This window comes from Ornithodoros turicata, unplaced genomic scaffold (assembly GCF_037126465.1).
Source record: "Ornithodoros turicata isolate Travis unplaced genomic scaffold, ASM3712646v1 Chromosome44, whole genome shotgun sequence".
NCBI classification, from domain to species: Eukaryota; Metazoa; Arthropoda; class Arachnida; order Ixodida; family Argasidae; genus Ornithodoros; species Ornithodoros turicata.
This window is the reverse complement of record NW_026999374.1, coordinates 588,117-610,543: the sequence shown is the minus strand read 5'-3', so window position 1 is coordinate 610,543 and position 22,427 is coordinate 588,117. Positions and strand designations below refer to the sequence as shown.

The 22,427-nt window shown below is 49.2% G+C and overlaps 3 protein-coding genes across 4 annotated transcripts in view; all 3 read right to left on the bottom strand.

Moving 5' to 3' along the window:
* The window catches only part of LOC135374138 (uncharacterized), a 181,980-nt gene that overhangs the window by 36,942 nt on the left and 122,611 nt on the right, over nt 1–22,427 (bottom strand). The gene's annotated exons all lie outside the window — the stretch shown is intronic.
* Nucleotides 1–22,427, bottom strand: part of LOC135374141 (zinc finger protein 845-like) — a 257,280-nt gene that overhangs the window by 138,401 nt on the left and 96,452 nt on the right. The gene's annotated exons all lie outside the window — the stretch shown is intronic.
* On the bottom strand, nt 13,984–17,090 carry LOC135374120 (zinc finger protein 227-like). The gene has a single exon (XM_064607133.1). The coding sequence runs from the start codon at nt 16,898–16,900 to the stop codon at nt 15,323–15,325; it is 1,578 nt and encodes a 525-aa protein (XP_064463203.1). The 5' UTR covers nt 16,901–17,090; the 3' UTR covers nt 13,984–15,322.

Here is a 22,427-nt window from a genome sequence, read left to right as displayed (position 1 = left end):
GGGAGGAGGTGCCCGGGTTTACGCCGTGGCCGTACTCAAATTAGTGGTTTTTCAAGTGCTCCAGTAGGCGGGCAACGCGGCTGCCTGAAATGAGACGAGGGTCATCCCCCATCACCGCCTCGGGCTCGATGTTCTCTGCTGGCAGTTTTTCGTTAACCTCTCCAGCGTCAACATATAAAGTCGTGGAAAAGGTGGCACTACCAAGCGAAAGAGGACGACCCGGGTCATCAGACGAGCGCTCGGTCGTATTTTTCGCTTCATACCCAAGGCTCGTTTGCCGAACGTCAGGGAGGAGGTGCCCGGGTTTACGCCGTGGCCGTATTCAAATTAGTGGTTTTTGAAGTGCTCCAGTAGGCGGGCAACGCGGCTGCCTGAAATGAGACGAGGGTCATCCCCCATCACCGCCTCGGGCTCGATGTTCTCTGCTGGCAGTTTTTCGTTAACCTCTCCAGCGTCAACATATAAAGTCGCGGACAAGGTGGCACTACCAAGCGAAAGAGGACGACCCGAGTCATCAGACGAGCGTTCAGTCGTATTTTTCGCTTCATACCCAAGGCTCATTTGCCGAACGTCTGGGAGGAGGCGCCCGCGGTTTACGCCGTGGCCGTACTCAAATTAGTGGTTTCTGAGGTGCTCCAGTAGGCGGGCAACGCGGCTGCCTGAAATGAGACGAGGGTCATCCCCCATCACCGCCTCGGGCTCGATGTTCTCTGCTGGCAGTTTTTCGTTAACCTCTCCAGCGTCAACATATAAAGTCGCGGACAAGGTGGCACTACCAAGCGAAAGAGGACGACCCGAGTCATCAGACGAGCGTTCAGTCGTATTTTTCGCTTCATACCCAAGGCTCGTTTGCCGAACGTCTGGGAGGAGGCGCCCGCGGTTTACGCCGTGGCCGTACTCAAATTAGTGGTTTCTGAGGTGCTCCAGTAGGCGGGCAACGCGGCTGCCTGAAATGAGACGAGGGTCATCCCCCATCACCGCCTCGGGCTCGATGTTCTCTGCTGGCAGTTTTTTGTTAACCTCTCCAGCGTCAACATATAAAGTCGCGGACAAGGTGGCACTACCAAGCGAAAGAGGACGACCCGAGTCATCAGACGAGCGTTCAGTCGTATTTTTCGCTTCATACCCAAGGCTCGTTTGCCGAACGTCTGGGAGGAGGCGCCCGCGGTTTACGCCGTGGCCGTACTCAAATTAGTGGTTTCTGAGGTGCTCCAGTAGGCGGGCAACGCGGCGGCCTGAAATGAGACGAGGGTCATCCCCCATCACCGCCTCGGGCTCGATGTTCTCTGCTGGCAGTTTTTCGTTAACCTCTCCAGCGTCAACATATAAAGTCGCGGACAAGGTGGCACTACCAAGCGAAAGAGGACGACCCGGGTCATCAGACGAGCGCTCGGTCGTATTTTTCGCTTCATACCCAAGGCTCGTTTGCTGAACGTCTGGGAGGAGGCGCCCGCGGTTTACGCCGTGGCCGTACTCAAATTAGTGGTTTCTGAAGTGCTCCAGTAGGCGGGCAACGCGGCTTCCTGAAATGAGACGAGGGTCCTCCCCCATCACCGCCTCGGGCTCGATGTTCTCTGCTGGCAGTTTTTCGTTAACCTCTCCAGCGTCAACATATAAAGTCGCGGACAAGGTGGCACTACCAAGCGAAAGAGGACGACCCGAGTCATCAGACGAGCGTTCAGTCGTATTTTTCGCTTCATACCCAAGGCTCGTTTGCCGAACGTCTGGGAGGAGGCGCCCGCGGTTTACGCCGTGGCCGTACTCAAATTAGTGGTTTCTGAGGTGCTCCAGTAGGCGGGCAACGCGGCTGCCTGAAATGAGACGAGGGTCATCCCCCACCACCGCCTCGGGCTCGATGTTCTCTGCTGGCAGTTTTTTGTTAACCTCTCCAGCGTCAACATATAAAGTCGCGGACAAGGTGGCACTACCAAGCGAAAGAGGACGACCCGAGTCATCAGACGAGCGTTCAGTCGTATTTTTCGCTTCATACCCAAGGCTCGTTTGCCGAACGTCTGGGAGGAGGCGCCCGCGGTTTACGCCGTGGCCGTACTCAAATTAGTGGTTTCTGAGGTGCTCCAGTAGGCGGGCAACGCGGCGGCCTGAAATGAGACGAGGGTCATCCCCCATCACCGCCTCGGGCTCGATGTTCTCTGCTGGCAGTTTTTCGTTAACCTCTCCAGCGTCAACATATAAAGTCGCGGACAAGGTGGCACTACCAAGCGAAAGAGGACGACCCGGGTCATCAGACGAGCGCTCGGTCGTATTTTTCGCTTCATACCCAAGGCTCGTTTGCTGAACGTCTGGGAGGAGGCGCCCGCGGTTTACGCCGTGGCCGTACTCAAATTAGTGGTTTCTGAAGTGCTCCAGTAGGCGGGCAACGCGGCTTCCTGAAATGAGACGAGGGTCCTCCCCCATCACCGCCTCGGGCTCGATGTTCTCTGCTGGCAGTTTTTCGTTAACCTCTCCAGCGTCAACATATAAAGTCGCGGACAAGGTGGCACTACCAAGCGAAAGAGGACGACCCGGGTCATCCGACGAGCGCTCAGTCGTATTTTTCGCTTCATACCCAAGGCTCGTTTGCCGAACGTCTGGGAGGAGGTGCCCGGGTTTACGCCGTGGCCGTACTCAAATTAGTGGTTTCTGAGGTGCTCCAGTAGGCGGGCAACGTGGCTTCCTGAAATGAGACGAGGGTCATCCCCCATCACCGCCTCGGGCTCGATGTTCTCTGCTGGCAGTTTTTCGTTAACCTCTCCAGCGTCAACATATAAAGTCGCGGACAAGGTGGCACTACCAAGCGAAAGAGGACGACCCGGGTCATCAGACGAGCGCTCGGTCGTATTTTTCGCTTCATACCCAAGGCTCGTTTGCCGAACGTCTGGGAGGAGGCGCCCGCGGTTTACGCCGTGGCCGTACTCAAATTAGTGGTTTCTGAAGTGCTCCAGTAGGCGGGCAACGCGGCTTCCTGAAATGAGACGAGGGTCATCCCCCATCACCGCCTCGGGCTCGATGTTCTCTGCTGGCAGTTTTTCGTTAACCTCTCCAGCGTCAACATATAAAGTCGCGGACAAGGTGGCACTACCAAGCGAAAGAGGACGACCCGGGTCATCAGACGAGCGCTCAGTCGTATTTTTCCCTTCATACCCAAGGCTCGTTTGCCGAACGTCTGGGAGGAGGTGCCCGGGTTTACACCGTGGCCGTACTCAAATTAGTGGTTGCTGAGGTGCTCCAGTAGGCGGGCAACGTGGCTTCCTGAAATGAGACGAGGGTCATCCCCCATCACCGCCTCGGGCTCGATGTTCTCTGCTGGCAGTTTTTCGTTAACCTCTCCAGCGTCAACATATAAAGTCGCGGACAAGGTGGCACTACCAAGCGAAAGAGGACGACCCGGGTCATCAGACGAGCGCTCAGTCGTATTTTTCGCTTCATACCCAAGGCTCGTTTGCCGAACGTCTGGGAGGAGGTGCCCGGGTTTACGCCGTGGCCGTACTCAAATTAGTGGTTTCTGAGGTGCTCCAGTAGGCGGGCAACGTGGCTTCCTGAAATGAGACGAGGGTCATCCCCCATCACCGCCTCGGGCTCGACGTTCTCTGCTGGCAGTTTTTCGTTAACCTCTCCAGCGTCAACATATAAAGTCGCGGACAAGGTGGCACTACCAAGCGAAAGAGGACGACCCGGGTCATCCGACGAGCGCTCAGTCGTATTTTTCCCTTCATACCCAAGGCTCGTTTGCCGAACGTCTGGGAGGAGGTGCCCGGGTTTACACCGTGGCCGTACTCAAATTAGTGGTTTCTGAGGTGCTCCAGTAGGCGGGCAACGTGGCTTCCTGAAATGAGACGAGGGTCATCCCCCATCACCGCCTCGGGCTCGATGTTCTCTGCTGGCAGTTTTTCGTTAACCTCTCCAGCGTCAACATATAAAGTCGCGGACAAGGTGGCACTACCAAGCGAAAGAGGACGACCCGGGTCATCAGACGAGCGCTCAGTCGTATTTTTCGCTTCATACCCAAGGCTCGTTTGCCGAACGTCTTGGAGGAGGTGCCCGGGTTTACGCCGTGGCCGTACTCAAATTAGTGGTTTCTGAGGTGCTCCAGTAGGCGGGCAACGTGGCTTCCTGAAATGAGACGAGGGTCATCCCCCATCACCGCCTCGGGCTCGACGTTCTCTGCTGGCAGTTTTTCGTTAACCTCTCCAGCGTCAACATATAAAGTCGCGGACAAGGTGGCACTACCAAGCGAAAGAGGACGACCCGGGTCATCCGACGAGCGCTCAGTCGTATTTTTCGCTTCATACCCAAGGCTCGTTTGCCGAACGTCTGGGAGGAGGTGCCCGGGTTTACGCCGTGGCCGTACTCAAATTAGTGGTTTCTGAGGTGCTCCAGTAGGCGGGCAACGTGGCTTCCTGAAATGAGACGAGGGTCATCCCCCATCACCGCCTCGGGCTCGACGTTCTCTGCTGGCAGTTTTTCGTTAACCTCTCCAGCGTCAACATATAAAGTCGCGGACAAGGTGGCACTACCAAGCGAAAGAGGACGACCCGGGTCATCAGACGAGCGCTCAGTCGTATTTTTCGCTTCATACCCAAGGCTCGTTTGCCGAACGTCTGGGAGGAGGTGCCCGGGTTTACGCCGTGGCCGTACTCAAATTAGTGGTTTCTGAGGTGCTCCAGTAGGCGGGCAACGTGGCTTCCTGAAATGAGACGAGGGTCATCCCCCATCACCGCCTCGGGCTCGATGTTCTCTGCTGGCAGTTTTTCGTTAACCTCTCCAGCGTCAACATATAAAGTCGCGGACAAGGTGGCACTACCAAGCGAAAGAGGACGACCCGGGTCATCAGACGAGCGCTCAGTCGTATTTTTCCCTTCATACCCAAGGCTCGTTTGCCGAACGTCTGGGAGGAGGTGCCCGGGTTTACACCGTGGCCGTACTCAAATTAGTGGTTGCTGAGGTGCTCCAGTAGGCGGGCAACGTGGCTTCCTGAAATGAGACGAGGGTCATCGCCCATCACCGCCTCGGGCTCGATGTTCTCTGCTGGCAGTTTTTCGTTAACCTCTCCAGCATCAACATATAAAGTCGTGGACAAGCTTGCAAGTCGAACAAAACGACCGATCCGAGTGTCGCTCATGCGCATTACTTGTACGGCGCGTAATTGCCAGATACGTTGACGGCTTCGAACAATGCGTATCGTCTTCGGGAAAATGTTGGATGTAACGACGTACTGAGTAAGGCATTTCTCACGCTTCAACGCGCGATGTCACACCCGCTCTTCACAACGCACTTTCTTTCGCTTTCTTGTCAGACAGCCAACATATAACTATAAATGCAACGCCTGGCAACCACCAGACACTTTCCATTGGTGACGGCAATACAACGTTGCGGCGAATCGCAGGAGGCCCATTTATCTCGTCAGCAAATACGTCATAGCCACGGAGGAGGGTGCTTGCGTTCCGTGTTGTGGAGGGCCGCCGAGCGGAAGACGATTACATTGGACCACAAAGTACGGCTCACATATCATATCTGCCAGCGCAAGTGTAGGAAACGATATACACATAGAAAGCTGTTCATCATTGCGGGTTCTCCGAAGGCCTGCAACGAAGAGAAACGTAATGCTTCGGCCTTCAGGCACGACCAGACACCTTGTGGCGTTGTGGGTGCGACTGGCAGGCGCCATCGCGCTCACAGCTGGCGATAGTTATGGTGACCATTGCCTGGCATTGCACAACACCGCTGACGTAGCGGGGGCCAGCAGCAGAGCCCGCATAGTTGCTCCATCCTCTGGAGAATGGGGAGCGCGTGTATGAACGCGCGTTTCTCATATAGAGTGGAGCGATTTGCCTCGCAAGACATATTAGTTTCTCGACACGAAGAGAGTTTCCAGAACAAAAAAAAAAATATATATATAGGAGTTCTAGAAATTTCATAGACCCTTTAAGAAAGCGCTAAAAGACGGCACAGAAGAAAGCGCGGGCAAGAGGCTTTGGAGTCTCTTTCGGTCCACCTCGCATACTATCTGCACGTGCCAAGCCAGGTCGGTTTACATTGTCTGAGATTTCGTTGAGGATTTTTTTTTTTTCATACATATGTAACCTTTCTTCGACAAGCACTTTTACTCACCCATATACTGCATTAGAACAAGTATTGCCAGCATTTTCTCGAACTGTTGATAAGGCTCTTCACTGTAGGATTTCAACACTTCTTCACAAACATACTATTTTGTGTGATTTTCAGTATAGTTTCAGCAGCGGCCAGCCCCTGAGGCTGCATTGAGACAGTAGGAAGTCGCTGATGATGACAGTCCGAACACCTAGTACTCTCGTCATACGGACAGTCTTAAATGATAATTGACAACGACCACTGAACATGTGCCCGTATGCCTGCCAGGGAGCATTGGATCTAATGCACTTTAAGGAGTTGACACATCACGCACTGGGTGTCGCTACGTACATTCTCAATTGTCGTTGGTTCCAGTGATCTTGTGATATAGATATCAGCAGAGTAAAATAATGCAGCGCAGAAAAAGTAGGCTTACATTTCAGAATGTATCCCATTCCCTGCTTACCGTACGAAGTTCCGGTGGCGCACAAAGACGTGCCGGACGAAAATGGAAAAAAAAATCTGAGTTAACGAAACACCGCAGGATGAAAAGCTACCAACGCAAACTTTATTTTCCGTGCATCCCGAATTGCCCACAGAGAAGGCAACATGGTGGCAGGTCACAGTTCCGTCCAGCTACCGCTAGATGTGTCAAATTTTGTTTCGGTTTCTGCACAGGTGGCACCCCTAACGGTAAAGCGACACAGCCCACACCGCGTATGTTCCGTTCAAAAGGAGCGGAGAGTAACGCTCGGCGTTGCGGAGCGTTTTGTCCCCTCCAGTTTAAATATAACGATTTTTGTTGATTATCCGTTGAGTGTGTCTCCGAGCGCCACAGGAACACTAAGCAGGGAACGCGCTATTTGGATAAACGTGAGGCTACATTTTCTGCACATACCACGTGTTATTCGGAGTGCATGAAACGGCTAATCAGATATGAAAGTTAAATGGTGGCGCCCCTCGCCCGACATCCTCAAGTTTCCCCCAGTTGAAAGTTTACCACAGGTTGAGAACTCCTGTTCCAGAAACCTGAAAAAGTGGGTGGAGCTTCAGGTACACGCATGATGAATGGCGAGATTCCCTTTTTAATTATACGGCTTTGGATTGCAGGCAGCGCGAGCGCCACCCGGCGAACTCTGATGACCCCAGAGGAAACTTTCGTCTGAGTTGGAGGACGATAATAATAATAATAGAATGGTGCTCTGATGTTACCTAACAATGCTACATACAGAAGAGTATACGAAGAAGGGAGTCAAGTCCTGTAGATCACATAAACAAACCGACACTGAAGATTTTTGTTTAAGTTGAATTGGTACAAGCTTTCGCGTGGAGGTCCACGCTTCCTCAGGTGGCTTCCTCAGACCTGAGGAAGCTTGTACAAATTAAACTTAAACAAAAATCTTCAGTGTCGGTTTCTGTATTTTGTTTGTTCTGTGTTTTTGTTTATTTTGTTTTGTTTGGTATGTAATGCTACACACCAAAGGTTTGTCTGCACACTGTGACTTGTTGACTCCGCTTGACCTGCACGCCGCCCCCCTCATCTTCGTCGCTCTTCTGCTTACGTCACTAGAGTAACACATCAGAGAGCGCCGCGCGGCGGCCGAAACCCCCTAAATTTCACCGAAACCCCCTAAATTTGTTGTTTCACCCTATTTGTGTTGTCGGTGTTTATCTAGTTCTGTCTATATTGGTAGTCCTCCACTTGCGAAGAAACTGGCGCAATCTGTTGGACGCAGAGTGAACTATAGGGCCTCCTTCGTTCGAGAGGTTAGAACGCTCTTGAAATATCGCAGTGGTTTCGCTTGCTTCTTGCCGTCCGTCTGACTGTTTCTTTGGGTGTTTGTCGGCCAGATCGAGAAGAGTGAGAATTTCTGTCCATGATCGAGAAAGACGGCATCAGTGATGGGCAAAGTACCTCAAAATTATACTTAAAGTAAAGTACCAAGTACCTGGTGTCATTAGTACTTCAAGTACAGTACAAAGTACCCAATTCCAAATGTACTTCAAGTAAAGTACAAAGTACTAGGCAAAGTACTTCAAGTACTCATCAAGTACATCGCCAATTTAATTTGTATCACTTTGCATTTCACGGTTTAGTATCTGTCTTGGCAAAACTTTAGCGAGCATTCTTGACAAATGCTCTGAAACCATAAAGTCCTAGGTTAAGTGCCAACCCGTGTATATGAACTTAATCAGATGTTCAATTTGCAGTCACATGTAGAGAGGTAATCAGTCAGCTGTGCTGTGATTATGCAAAATAGTACGTATTATACCCTGACTGAGTGTGGTGTTCCGGTACTAATCTTCGGGTATAAGAGGCTAGATAATTTCAGGGAAAAAAGTACAAGCCAACAGAGATTATACATTTCTGGGCATTTCTTGCTGCTTTTTGGAATACAACATGTTTAAAAAAAGAATATAAAGAAAATTAAAAAGGACGAAACACGATGTAAGCCTTCATTTTTATACGACTGTGATATGCAACAATGTAATCCATGTGGCCAATTACGAAAACGTAAAATGTAAAAATGAAAGCATGTGTGTCTTTCAGAGTGTTCATCGTGTAATGCAATCACACATTGTGATATAAATTCATTATTAATTGCCAATGAAGGAAACAATACAAAAAAAAAGCATAGAACCTTGCATTGGGAGAACTGAAATGACAATTGACCAAGTCATTGTGCTGCCGGTTGCAGTGTCATAATGTGTGCGTGTCTTTGCATTCCATTCGTGTTACATAGTCATAGAAGCGTTGATACTTTTTCAACATTTCAAGCCTCTCAACAATAGATTTGCTTCAACAAATATGCTCTTTAAAAGCCCGAAAATCCCTTTTGGTAAAATGTCATACTGGGAATCTTGGTACTGCATCCCACTAGAAGCGCTAAAATGACGGCAAGAAGACGAAACCTCAGAGATAGCCCTATTTTCGTCTTCTTGTTGTCATTTTAGCGCTTTTAGTGGGGTGCATTTTTGGTACTCTTTTGTGATTTTTTGTCTGGAGTCCAAGTCTGGGTACTTGAGTAATTGATGGAAACGTACTCGGAAAAAAGTACTTTAAGTACAGTACAAAGTACACAATTTAAAATGTACTTAAAGTAAAGTACAAGTACACAGAAATGTACTTAAAGTACTACTTGAGTACTTGGTACTTGAGTACTTGGTACTTCAAGTACTGCCCATCACTGATACAGGGTGTTCAAAATTAAGCTTTCACGAGCGCTACGCAAACACAGCGATGACAGGAAGCCGGATAATAACTTTACGCTACTTGTGTAAGAAACAGGTGCTGCTAATTATGTGGCACCTGTTTCTTACTCAAGGAACAGAAAAATAGCACCAGTTTTCTTTTGTTCGCCTATTTATAAAGTGCAAGTGAAAGCTTAATTTTGAACACCCTGTATGCTGCCGTGAACGTAGAAAACTTCTCGTCTACCAGAGCATGAAAATGGGCCCGAAGGACTTGAGGGGGAACCTGATCTCTTCTTTCCAAAAGGTTCGGAAGGCTTACGAAAGTCTGCGGTACAGGCAGAGACCAGGGGGCTTCCGGCGGTATAATGTCCTTAGATATGAAGCCAGTTAGAGTCTGGCGTGCCCTCTGCGCTACTCGATAGAAGTCCCTTTCAGGGCGGTATCGAATTTTCCTGAGGAGCGGGTGACGGGGAATGTGAGCCCGCAAACGTAGGAAGTGCCGAGCCGTTTCACGTTCACGTAGAACCTCAACCGGTAGTTCACCCGCTTCAGCCAGGACGTGCCGTGTTTCAGCCATTCTTGGAACGCCGAGGCAGGGACGAAGTCTTCGAGCAAACAGGGATCGAAGGGTATTTAATGATGTTGTTGATATCCTGTGCAGAATAGGAAGGCAGGGTTACCCTCACCAACGCCGAGTGAACTGCGAGCAGAGAACGCTGATCACAGCCCCATCCTGAGCCAGAAAGTTGAATTGCGGGGAGTCATCGCTGCACTTTAGTTTCAAGGTGTTTAATGTGACGAGCCCAGCGCAAGTCCGAGTCGATTACCACGCCAAGGAAGCGGTGGAAGCGTACCGGTCAAGCTTCTTGGCACCAACTCAAAGAGGGAAACTGCTCATAGCTTTGCGCGTCAAAGGGAGCTCGACGCACTTTTCGGGTGAAAGGTCCATCCCAAGGTGTGTGAGGTACGTGTGTACATTATTTAAGGCTGTATGGCTGGGCGTGATTTTCCTACTGTCCAAAGGGCGACGTCATCTGCATACACGGAAAACGACAATTTGTGAGGAATTACTGATTGTAGGCCGGCCATCACCACATTAAAGAGTGTCTGCTGAGAATACTTCCTTGGGGGGCTCCTTGAGGAACAGGATGCTGAGGGCTTTGGCCTTGGGACGTACGGACAGCGACAGTTCGGTCCGTAAGGAAGTCTTGGAGCCAGATGAAGAGCCGACCGGCAGTGGCGTATCTAGAGCTACCTGCGCCCATGGCAACATGGTTAACATGATGTCCTTGGGGATGCGTTTTCGTGTGGTCCGCACTAGGTTTCACACTACAACCTCCCTAATAGCGGGTGCTTTAGATCATTCGTGAATGTGCCAGGTTGAGTGCCCGACCTGGCACATTCACACCCGACCACATAATGGCGCCCCTGTTCACCTGGCGCCCATGGCACCTGTCCACACCTGCCACACCCTAGTTACGCCACTGCCGACCGGATACCCCAAACGAACCCAAGGGTGTGCAGAAGACAAATGTGCGAGACGGTATCATATGCGCGCTTGATGTCGAGGAAAACCGATAGGACGATCCGTCGATGGGGCCGAGCATGTTGGATTGTAGAGACTAGGTCGAGAACTGGACCCATGGAGCTTCGGTGGCGACGAAATCCAGCCATTTCGTGAGGGAACGCACGTTGTTTTTCGACCAGTCGGGGCGATGCAAAACCATTCTCTCCATCACTTTCCCCATACAGCTTGTCAGGCTCACAGGGCGAAAGGTGGATAGGGCATTTGGGGGCTTGCCTGGTTTCAAGATGGGAACAACCAATGCCTCCTTCCAGGTATTATACACATGAAGGAGAGCTTGGAGTGACCGCCCGTCAAGGTTTCGCAGTGCGGCATAGGCACAGTATCCCATTACAGTGCAGAAACCCGCGTTTTTAATGAAAACCATGGGTAAAATGGGTAAACATGGGAATAGCCCTAGAGTACCGTTATCCAGGATGACAGTCCCAAAGAATCCCATTATGGTGCAGAAACGCGCATTTTGAATGAAAACCTTGGGTAAAACCCGTAGACGTGGGAATAGCCCCACAATATATCGTCATCGAGACTGGCAGTCCCACAGTATCCTATTACAGTGCAGAAACCCGCGTTTTTAATGAAAGCCATGAGTAAAATCCGTAGACATGGGAATAGTCCACTGTAATCTAGATTGACAATCCCACAGTATCCCATTATGGTGCAGAAACCCGCATTATTAATTACCTGCCGTATTAATTAAAAGCATGTGCAATGCATCCCGTAGAGAATACCGTAATCAACATTCACAGTCCCACAGTATCCCATTAGAGCAAAAAATCCGCGTTTTTAGTGAAAAGCACGGGGAATATCCATAGACATGCTTACAGCCCCAGGGTATCTAATCAAGATCAACAGTCCCACAGTATCCCATTACAGTGCAGAAACCAGGGTGTCGAACCGAAACGTTTTTCGTTCCGGTTTTCGTTCCGGTTACATCATAAACGATCCGGTACCGGTTCTGCTCCGGAGCAAAAAAATAACGGTTGATACCGATTTTTAACCGGTTCCGCTTCTGCTGGGAATGTTTATCCCCACACACAAAAAAATCAATGTTACAAAATGTAAACCCGTTTATTCCGCATACATGGTATTTAATATTAATAGACAGCTGTGCAATTGGTAGCTCCTGGTTCCTGTAGGTTACTGTATGTTCAAATAGGCTTTCTCCTTTCTTGAAGCACATGCTACAAACGGACTTGTTTGTCGTGATGTCATACGTAAAGTAATTTCTTGCTGGGTTGGAGCGATCGCGTCCTATCCGAATGTCTGTTGCTACTGTCTAGCCAGCCAGCACTACCGCACGAGTACGACGCAAATCGAGGAACACCTTCACTCACAAACGCGCTCGACGGCTCCGTTTTATTTTCTTCGTGTCCTGTCCACAAAAGAGTTGCCACTTCGCACGGGCTTGCCCTCGCGTATACGTAAATGTATCCAACTTAGCTGCTCTCAAACAAGGGACGCGTTGCGCGACATTACCGATAAAGAAGCCGTTATGCAGCCCCCTTGGGTCGCTGTTTAGTTGAGGAGGGTTTGCGGGGATCAAATTAGAACGAACAGCACGGCACATTGCTAGAGAGTCACATGTACCTCTAAGTCTGTGTGCGTGCGCGAACGATAAACCATTACAAAGGGAGCCTAAGGGTCATAGTATACCGACATACATTCCACCGTAACCGTAACCCTCGTATGGTACCCATGACATGACTTCAGAGCACACGACGTCTGTTTCATTCGCCTATCCGTAGTCCAAACCGGCGAAGTTTTTTTTCTGGACCGAAAACCGTTAAATATATTTTTCGGTTTCCTTCCTGAGCGAAAAAAACGTACACGGTTTCGATTCCGTTCCGGTTCGCACCAAAATAGCGTTTTTTTTTTCGGTTTTCGGTTCCGGTTCGCTCCGACACCCTGGCAGAAACCCGCATATTTAATGACAAGCATGGGTAATACCCGTACACATGGGAATAGTCCCACAATATGGTAATCCATATACACAGTCCCGCAGTATATCATTACAATGCAGAAACCCACTTTTTAAATAAAAGCTTCAGTAATATCTGTAGACATGGAAATTGTCCCACAATATCGCAATCCAGATTGGCAGGCCCACAGTATCCCATTACAGTGCAGAAACCCACGTTTTTAATGAAAACCCTGTGTAAAAGCCGTAGACATGAAAATAGCCCCACAATACCGTAATGTAGGTTGACGGTCCCACAGTATCCCATTATGGTGCAGAAACCCACATTATTATGAAAAGCGTGTGCAATACCTGTACACATGGGAATTGTCCAACAATAAAGAAAAAAGTCACGTAGCCCACACATAGTCACTTGGATTAAATTGCATGAGAAATGGATTAAACTATGTGAAATGAGGATTAAAAACAATGGAAAGAGGATTAATTCAGATGGCAAAAGGATTGAATGTCATGTTATAAGGATTAAAATGTACGACAAAAGGATTAATAACGGCGGAAAAAGCTGTAGTCCTCACTGCAGTGTGGAATCCGTCGAGTCTCTTCGGACGAAGGCGTGAAACGAAATGGAGAACGGCTGCCTACGGTGTGCTGTCAATTCCTTCCTGCATTGTCTCTTCGAGCGCATCACTATAAGGTGCCCTACGGTGGAACGGGTTTTAATTTATTTTGCGTGTATACAATTGATATTTAGTTTGGTCGTGACACAAAAGGGAAATCTCGGGATTTTGATTACAAGTTGACACATCTAAGTGGTAGAAAATTATTTTTTATTTCTTTGGGTTGATTTATTCGTTCATTTTACCGGCCGACGGGACGTAGGACATAGAACAATCGAAGAAGATAAGCACAATGGTAGAGGTTTGGGCTTCTTGGTGACTATCCCTGGTTGACCAACCAAGTGCCAAAGGAACAAGGACAAGGTCTGTAAAACAGCACAAGCACTTGCGTTTCCCTTACCTCTCTTGTCTATGTTCCTCTAGCGAATCATTAGTCACCCATGAAGAAGATAATGTGACAAGAGGAATATAAAAGGAGAAAGGAACAATATCAGAGCATGTTGCTTCAGAGCATGTGTGAGAAGTCTTTAACATGTTTGTTTCTCTCCCCCAGCAGTGGGTTTCCTAACATTTCACACGCATCACCACCCAACCCAGGTCCCGGCCAACTCTTTCTGACCCTCAGACTGTTCATGCGTGCGAGTTTAAAAACATCAAACAGAAACAAAATGCGACGCGATGCAGACAGTATCTGTACACTCTTTGCTCTCTGTTACCATGTGCTTCTTCAGGTATCTGGGTTTAGCACATGTGACATAACAGATTTTACACTTGGACAGACTTCTTCATGTGTAGGAGTATGTGGCCTCTGTACTTGCACAGCCTCAATACCAAGTGTCTCGTGGCTACATCTGAAGCCACAGGTTCCTCCTCTGGCTGAACTAGCTCGTGCTCTGCAAGCACTTATTTTGTTCTCCGGCTAGTGTCTGTTCATCCTGTGGCTGAACCGTGCACGGCAGAGTTTGCATCTGTAGGGCTGTCACACCCATGTACGTCTACTCGTAATGCTTCAGGTGTGTGTTCTGTCTCAAGTCTGCAGCACAGAAAATGCTTCTGTATGACTTCCCGCCTGTCTGTGTCTACTTGTGATGCTCTAGGCCCGTGCTGTGGGCAAATTCTGCAGGGCACACATCCCACATGCAGGGGTCCTCGGTCATATGTATCTGCTTATGACACCGTAAATCGTGCTGCGGGTGAACCCTGCAGGACAGCACCTGCACTTGTATGGCTTTTTGCCCATGTGTGTTCAGTTATGGTCGTGAAGATCCATGTTCTGGTTGAACTCGGCACATAGCACTTGAGCATGGCTTCTCGCCCGCATATGGCGCTGTAGGTTTGTCCCATGGCAGAACTTTAAGTGATAAAGTTTGCACCTGTAGGGTTTCTTGCAAGTGTGTTTTCGCTTGTGATACGACAGACTTATGCTCTGATTTAAGTTTCCAGGACATATATCGCACTGGTGCGGCTTCACGACCTCGTGTCTCCTCTTGTGATTCCGCACCTTCGTGCTGTTGTTGAACTCGGCAGGGTAGAGATCGCACTTGTATGGCTCCTATCCCGTGGGCATCCGCTTATGATTCTGTAGGTTCCAACTTCGGCTGAACTCTGCAGGTCAGACATCGCACTTGTATGACTTTCCGCCCGTTTGTGTCCTCTCATGATCCTGTAGGTGCCCACTTAGGCTGGACCACAGGGCATGAAGCCGCACACTTGTATGGCTCCTTGTCCACCCTGTGTGTGTTAGTGCTGCTGTTGGTCGTGTCTCTGAGTGAACCCTTCAGGACAGAAGTCGCACTGGTATGGTTTTCTCGCCTGTGTGTGTCCGCCTGTGATTCTGTAGATTGTCACTTAAGCTGAACTCCGCAGGGCAGATATTTCACCTGCATTGTTTCTCACCCATGTGTGTCTGCTTGTGACGCTTTAGGTGACCGGACCGCTCCTGCTGAAAACCTCAGGGCAGAGATCGCACTTGTGGGGCTTCTTGTCTGTGTGTGTCCGCTTGTGGTACAACAGGCTCGTGCTACGGCTGAACTCTCTAGGACAGAGATCGCATTTGTATGCCTTCTCGCCCGCGTGTGTCCGCTTTACGTGCTCTCTCTGGCTGAACTCCGCAGGGCAGACGTCACTCTTGTACGGTTTCTCACCAGTATGTGTGCGCTTGTGATTCTGCAGCTGACCACTCCGGCTGAACTCTGCAGGGCAGATAGAGCACTTGTATGGCTTCTCGCCCGTGTGTGTCCGCTTGTGATCCTGTAGGTGCCCTCTCTGTTTGAACTCTGCAGGGCAGACATCGCATTTGTATGGCTTCTCGCCCGTGTGTGTCCGCTTGTGATCCCGTAGGGTCGAGCTCTGGCTGAACTCCGCAGCGCAGATATCGCACTTGTATGGCTTCTCGCCTGTGTGTATCCGCTTGTGACACTTTAGGAGCCCACTCCGTCTGAACTCCGCAGAGCAGACGTCACACTTGTATGGCTTCTCACCTGTGTGTGTCCGCTTGTGATCCTGTAGGTGCCCTCTCTGTTTGAACTCTGCAGGGCAGACATCGCACTTGTATGGCTTCTCGCCCGTGTGTATCCGCTTGTGATCTTGTAGGGTCGCGCTATAACCGAACTGAGCAGGGCAGAGATCGCACTTGTGTGGCTTCTCGCCTGTGTGTGTCCGCTTGTGCCGCTGTACACGCTCTTTCCGGCTGAACTCCGCAGGGCAGACGTCGCACTTGTATGGTTTCTCACCCGTGTGTGTGTGCTTGTGATTCTGCAGGTGACCACTCCGGCTGAACTCCGCAGGGCAGACATCGCACTTGTATGGCTTCTCGCCTGTGTGTATCCGCTTGTGACACTGCAGGAGCCCACTCCGTCTGAACTCTGCAGAGCAGACGTCGCACTTGTATGGATTCTCACCTGTGTGTGTCCGCTTGTGATCCTGCAGGTGACCACTCCGGCTGAACTCTGCAGGGCAGACATCACACTTATATGGTTTCTCTCCTGTGTGTGCCCGCTTGTGATCCTGCAGGTGACCACTCCAGCTGAACTCCGCAGAGCAGACATTGCACCTGTATGGTTTCTCGCCCGTGTCTGTCTGCTTGTGACGCTGTAGACTCCCGCCGCTCTGGCTGAACTTTGCCGGGCAGGCGTCGCACTTGTATGGCTTTTCGTCACTGTGTGCTCGCTTACGACGTCGCGGGTGCGCAATCTGCCTAAATTTCGCAGGGCAGAGGTCGCTCTTGTGCGACTTCTTGCCCGTATGTGTCCGACTGTGACTCCACAGGCTCCTGCTCTGGTGGAGCTGTGCAGGACAAAAATCGGAGATGCATGACTTCCCTTCAGTATGCTTTGACGCGTGGCTCTCGTCACTCCCAGACTGTGAGGATGCAGGGGGACAGATGTCAAGCATAAAACCTTCCTCTCGCATCTGAACATCCGATGGAATAGCTGTACACATTTCAGACTCATTGTGACACTGTGGACACATGTGGTGTCTCGGGCTGTCTTTCGACATGTATGCAAGTGCACATGGCTTGCTCTGGCGTGGAAGATGCACAGTGGCTAGTCGAGTGTTGTCAAATTGTGGTTCAACGGTTATTGTGCTGACCTTCAACTGTGCCTTTGAAGAAGTACATCCTGAAGGTTTGTGTTCACAAGTGCCTCTGGGCTGGCTGTTCACGCGGACCGAAGCAGTGGTTTATCTTGCTCCTGAAATTTTGTAAATCACGCGTTAAAAGGACATACCAGTACAGGCAAATCGCTGATTGATGATTTTGTGAAAAGATTGATGGCGCCGCACTTGCTGTCACACTGTTCACGTCAGACTCCGTAAATAATCCCCCTTATGTGCTATTAATGCCCAAAGTTCAAAACGGCTGGAATTGATCGAGGTGGTCTAAGTTAACCAACAGATGAATTTCCTGCCTTTCTTAGGTGTCTTGAAGGAGCCGCTCAAAAGCTGCTACCTGAGCTGATGCAACTTCACAGTAAACACCCATCTTTGGCCACCTTCTCTTCTGGCAACATTGTGGGTAATTTTTAAGTAGCGACGCTACCCCATACACTCGGAGCACTCTGTCCCTCATAGTCTGGTGCTTCTACTAAACGGCCTTTTGAAAGCCGTGAACCAGTCCATGCACGAGCTCGACACGAGCCCCGGGAAAGTTCCCAGTGTGTCGCAATGGTTTTTCGGTGTCCCCTTCCTCCATAAGTCAAAGAGCAAGAGCATTTACGAGCCCTGTACTCTGGTGCCATTTTTTTTCAACCACGCCCTACCTCTTTTGACCAGCTTTGAAAGCGAACAGGATACGGTCGATTGACAGGGCCCGAAGTTTTAGGGTCAAACCCAATTCTTCCTCCGAATTTGCTCCCCAAATTGAAGGTTGCCACACTAGGGTGAAACCCAATTTTTGCGCGGCAGGTTGCCCTCACTGAGACATCTGCAGCAGCGCACACAAATTCGCTCAACAGCAAATGCAGTTACGCTTGTACGGTAATCAACGCTTGTACAGTAATGAAACAAGGGAAAATGGGAAAAGGGGCAGGCTACCTGGTACAGATCCATGAAGAAGACTGAGAGACACGGACACAGAAGACGACACACGTAAGTTCTCAGACTCAACAACAATTTATTGGTTCATCTCAACTTAAAAGCTAAAAGTCTCTTAGGGGGTGCGAGAGGCATAAAAGATTCATTAGTAACTACGTTTCCACTAGTACACACGAAAGGTTGTTTCGGGATTCCTTGGAGATGGCCAGTAAGCTTTTAGCTTTTAAGTTGAGGTTAACCAATAAATTATCGCTGTGTCTGAGAACTTACGTGTGTCTTCTTCTGTGTCCGTGTCTCTCGGTCTTCTTCGTGGAGCTCGTAAAGTGCTGCAAAAAAGTTTACGGTACATGCTCCTCCACAATCCACTGGCAAACGGATGACTGGGTTACCTAAGCACATGCCTGTAAGTCCGTACGGTCCAATTCGCTGCTAGCGTGTCACTCTGAGGAAGGAATACGCCGGAGCATGTTCCGTAAACTTTTGTCCTGCACCGTAAAAACCAGTACAGTTAGCTTGAGTAGCTAGCCCCATTTCTCCTTGAGTTTAGCTTACTGCAAGTTTTTCAGAATTCGTGCGAATTTAGAGCACATTTTATTTATCCAACTTTTATCCCCCAGATTTAGAAAGAAAAAAAATGTGTTTCCCGAAAACTTGAGGCTCTATCGATTGTTACAGCGTAAGTGCAGGACATAAATAGTGTTGACCCCATAGTGTTTAGACAAGTAGATCTTTAAGTATGATTTTCTATCACGTTAAGCGAGACAAAATGTATATGTAGGGTACTGTGTTCTAACGCAAAACCCATTGTTAGCCCCAGATCCGCATCATCACCAGTGAGGGTAAAACACCAAAAACGAACTTCTCAAAGTGCCAATCAAGCCACCATAGCTCGGCATTTCGGGCCTTCGAGACTAAAATCAGTCTTGCGTATAATGAATTTTTGTCACGAAATCCCAGATTCACCGTATGTGTTTTCGTCGTCATTCAGGGTGGCAGTCACGTGTCATGGCCACTACTGCGGTAAACAGCAAACTAATCAGAGGCCCGAAACTGATTGACAGGTCGAGCCTCTTGTTTGGGACTCCTCCCGGTGGCTAGACTCCCTTTTAAAGTGCCACTACGGACTAAATCTCGGGTATTTAGAACGATAAAAAAAGCTATGTTACTGAAATCTTCTCGTCTCACTTTACATTCCCGCAAAAATATTTTGCTCTACGTGAAGCGAAAGCTAGAGAAAATTTTTATTTTTGAGAACCGTGACGTCCTATTACACTCCGACGGCACGCCCGGCTCTCATCTGGAAACGTTGTTGTCCTCCCCGTCTTCCGAGGGGTTCACTTTTTGCGCTCCGTTGGCGGAGCCCACGTCACGTATGCCGTCGGACTGCCCCAACCTTAGAGGAAACGCGAAGGAGAGAGAAGACATCTCTCCTATTTTCCCCTCTTTCAATCATCCTCACATGAGTTCTCCCCGGCGTGATTCTCCCCCAGAACCCAGCCTTGTTGCTAGGAGATGAGTGCCCTCTCCAGAACGTGACATCATTGCAGTTTGTGGGCTTATGATTACGTTGCTCGCTCGCTGCGTCATCGAAACTTGTGGAGGCTCAGCAGATATTCAAAAACTCACAAAAATGCACAGCGTTCGTAAACGGGATTGAAATTTTGCGAATAGAATTCTCGAGGCACCTTCTTTTCATGGACTAAATAATATAAACTTTGTTTTCAGAGTCCGGAGTGGCACTTTAATATACGGTTGCGTGCGGCGAAGTGCCGTGTATGAAAACGGGAGTCTGGCCATTATTGGGACTCAACTATACCTGGAGCTCAGGGCCGGATATAAAGGGGGAGGGGGGTGAGTTGGGCGACCGCCTTAGACTCCGCGCACGAAGGCCTCAACCAGAGGTTACTTTTTTATATATATCGAGTATGTAGTTAATGGCACGCGCGATCTTCGACTAAATCAAAAATGAGAGAAGAATGTGTTATGTGCTGTTGCTTCATGCGATGAGAAAAAGTCACGATTTTAAGAAAAATCCTCCAACGCCGCAAGCTATACCGAGGATTTCGCACCCTTCTCTCCTGCTGCCATTTCCCAGACTGCTAAAATCTTCCACTGGGAAGGTCTTATCATTTCTTATCTTTTCATTACTGCTGGTGTGAAACAGGTCCCGCGATGTGTCTTTGCCTCAAGCCGGGCCCGCGCACCTCTAGCACCTGCCCTGCTGTAGGTCCACCTACTTTTTGAGCTTTCTGGTCAATCCTTAGCCAAAACAAAGCTCGCATTAATCCCAGATTATCCAAGATACGAGGGTTGATGAAAAAAATTCCCAGACTAGCCCTATAAAGATGCAACCCGATCGTTTATTCAAATTTCTGCCCTATTCCCTTCAAAGTAGGCTCCTTGGGTGCCTACACATGGCTCCTAGCGGCGCTGCCATTGTCGGAACATTTCCTGGAAGTCTCGTTCTTCCAGCCGCTGAAGCGCCTTCTGCTATTCCACCTGGATCATCTGGACGTCGTCAGATCGACGGCACTTCAGCTTAGGGAACAGAAAGACGTCGCAGGGGGCCCAAGTCCGGCGAATAAGAGGGAGGGGAGCAACGATCATACCGTTACGTGCATGGAACTCCCATGTTTTCAATGACGTGTGTGAGGGAGCATTGTCGTGGTGGAGCACCCAATTTCGTTCTGCACAGTTCTGGACGTTTTCGCATAAGTCCTTCCCCAGGCAACTCAAAATTTTGCAGTACAGTAGTTCAGAGTTAACAGTGTGGCCAGCAGGGACAAATTCTTGGTGCACAATTCCACGAATGTCGAAGAGAATGAAGAAAATGCAACACTTTCCGCCGTGCTGCTCGTGGTCTTCCTGACCGTTCATCATCGTCACTTCTAAGACGTGCTTGCCGCTCAAAACATGTTGTCCGGCTCACTGATTCATCGCCATAGGACTGCCGAATCATCTCAAACGTTTTCATAGCAGGTTTCTCAAGTTTGACACAAAAACATGACGTTTGTTCTCTGTTCATGTTTCATGATGAAATTGCAGACGGGGTCCTGCCTGTTACCAGAAAATTGGTAATAACTCTGGTGACAGAGTAGATCGGGATGCACGTCACGTTAAGGCTTGCTGTTCGTGCTTGTCGTCGCCATGCAGCAGACCAGTTATTGCTTCCTCAACTTCTACAATACTTTATACTTCAGCTTACCTTAGTATTTCTGTACAAGCGGTGGACATTCCACGGAGTTACATTCTGAGGTTGATCATCATCATCATTCTACGAGTTTTCATAGAAGCTTTTGTTGTCATCCGCTACGGAAGTCGTACATACGCTTCTGCGCGTTCAGAATTCAAATTTCCATCATCCAATCGTGGTGCAGATCTCGCTTGCCGATAAGCAGCGCCCCTAGGGGATCGTGCGGACGGGCTCCTCATAGGGGTAGCCGATTATGACGTGGTCGTTATGATCTTGTAGGTCATGGTGCCACCACGTGGCACGCTGGTTGGTCAGGGCCACATCTCCCACCGCACTCTTCTGCTGCCCTATCCCGGTCAGCAATAAAAGCACTGCGAATCTTTTGGAGAACCCTCGTATATATCACCTGTATTCACTGGATGCATTCGTGTATTATGGTGTCTTGGATCGTGTTGTACTGTTTCTCGACACAAGCATCGGTTCATGAACAGCCAGTCCGATTTCAAACTGAAGTGCTGTCGTGAATTCTGGCTCGATGAACGTGTTCGACGTCGTCAGCGGTGAGAAGAAAATGGGATTCATGAAGCAGCAGTATTTAATGTTTGACGTGCAGCAGGCTAGGCCATGATGACTAAGAGATTGTGCGCAAGTATGTGACAGTTGTTCGTTGTTGGGAATAGGCTGTGTCGATATGTGTGTTTTGGAAGGTCGAACTTTGTTGCAGTGTGCCAGGAAGCACTGCGCAATGAACTCAGTACCCTCAATGTATGTAAATGCGTCAACTTGCCGATTGTGTCAGTATAATGACTCAAATAAATTTGTTAATTACAACACTTTTCACAGTTGCTTCGGATAACAGATAACCAGATCGGATTCGGATAACCAGATAACATCACGCTTATGACCAGGGATCGACAAAGTAACCCATGCACTGCTCTCAAGTTTTATGAGGAAAACTTACACACTTGCTTGACGTAACAATGAAACAAAATGTAATATGACGTTTCGGATGCCTGTTCGGGCATGATCATCAGAATGAAACGAGAAACAGTACGCCATCCGAGTTCTACTTATAGCTTAGTCATGACCTTGTAGAAATCAGGTAGTGGCCCTTTGTGACTGTTACATGCATTATCATTACGGTGAATGTGCAAAGATTCCAAAAATTTTCTTACACCCCATCTATGCTCGCGTGCCACGGTCTTTGCATTGTGAAAGTCAAGAGAATTACTTGTTTTTAGAACGTGCTCGACAAGTTCTGTGCGGTGATTCACTGCCGGTGGTTTTGATACAGTGAAC

Excerpts from the sequence above, each read along its gene's own strand:
- LOC135374120 (XM_064607133.1), bottom strand. The coding sequence starts at position 16,900 with ATGTCGAAAGACAGCCCGAGACACCACATGTGTCCACAGTGTCACAAT.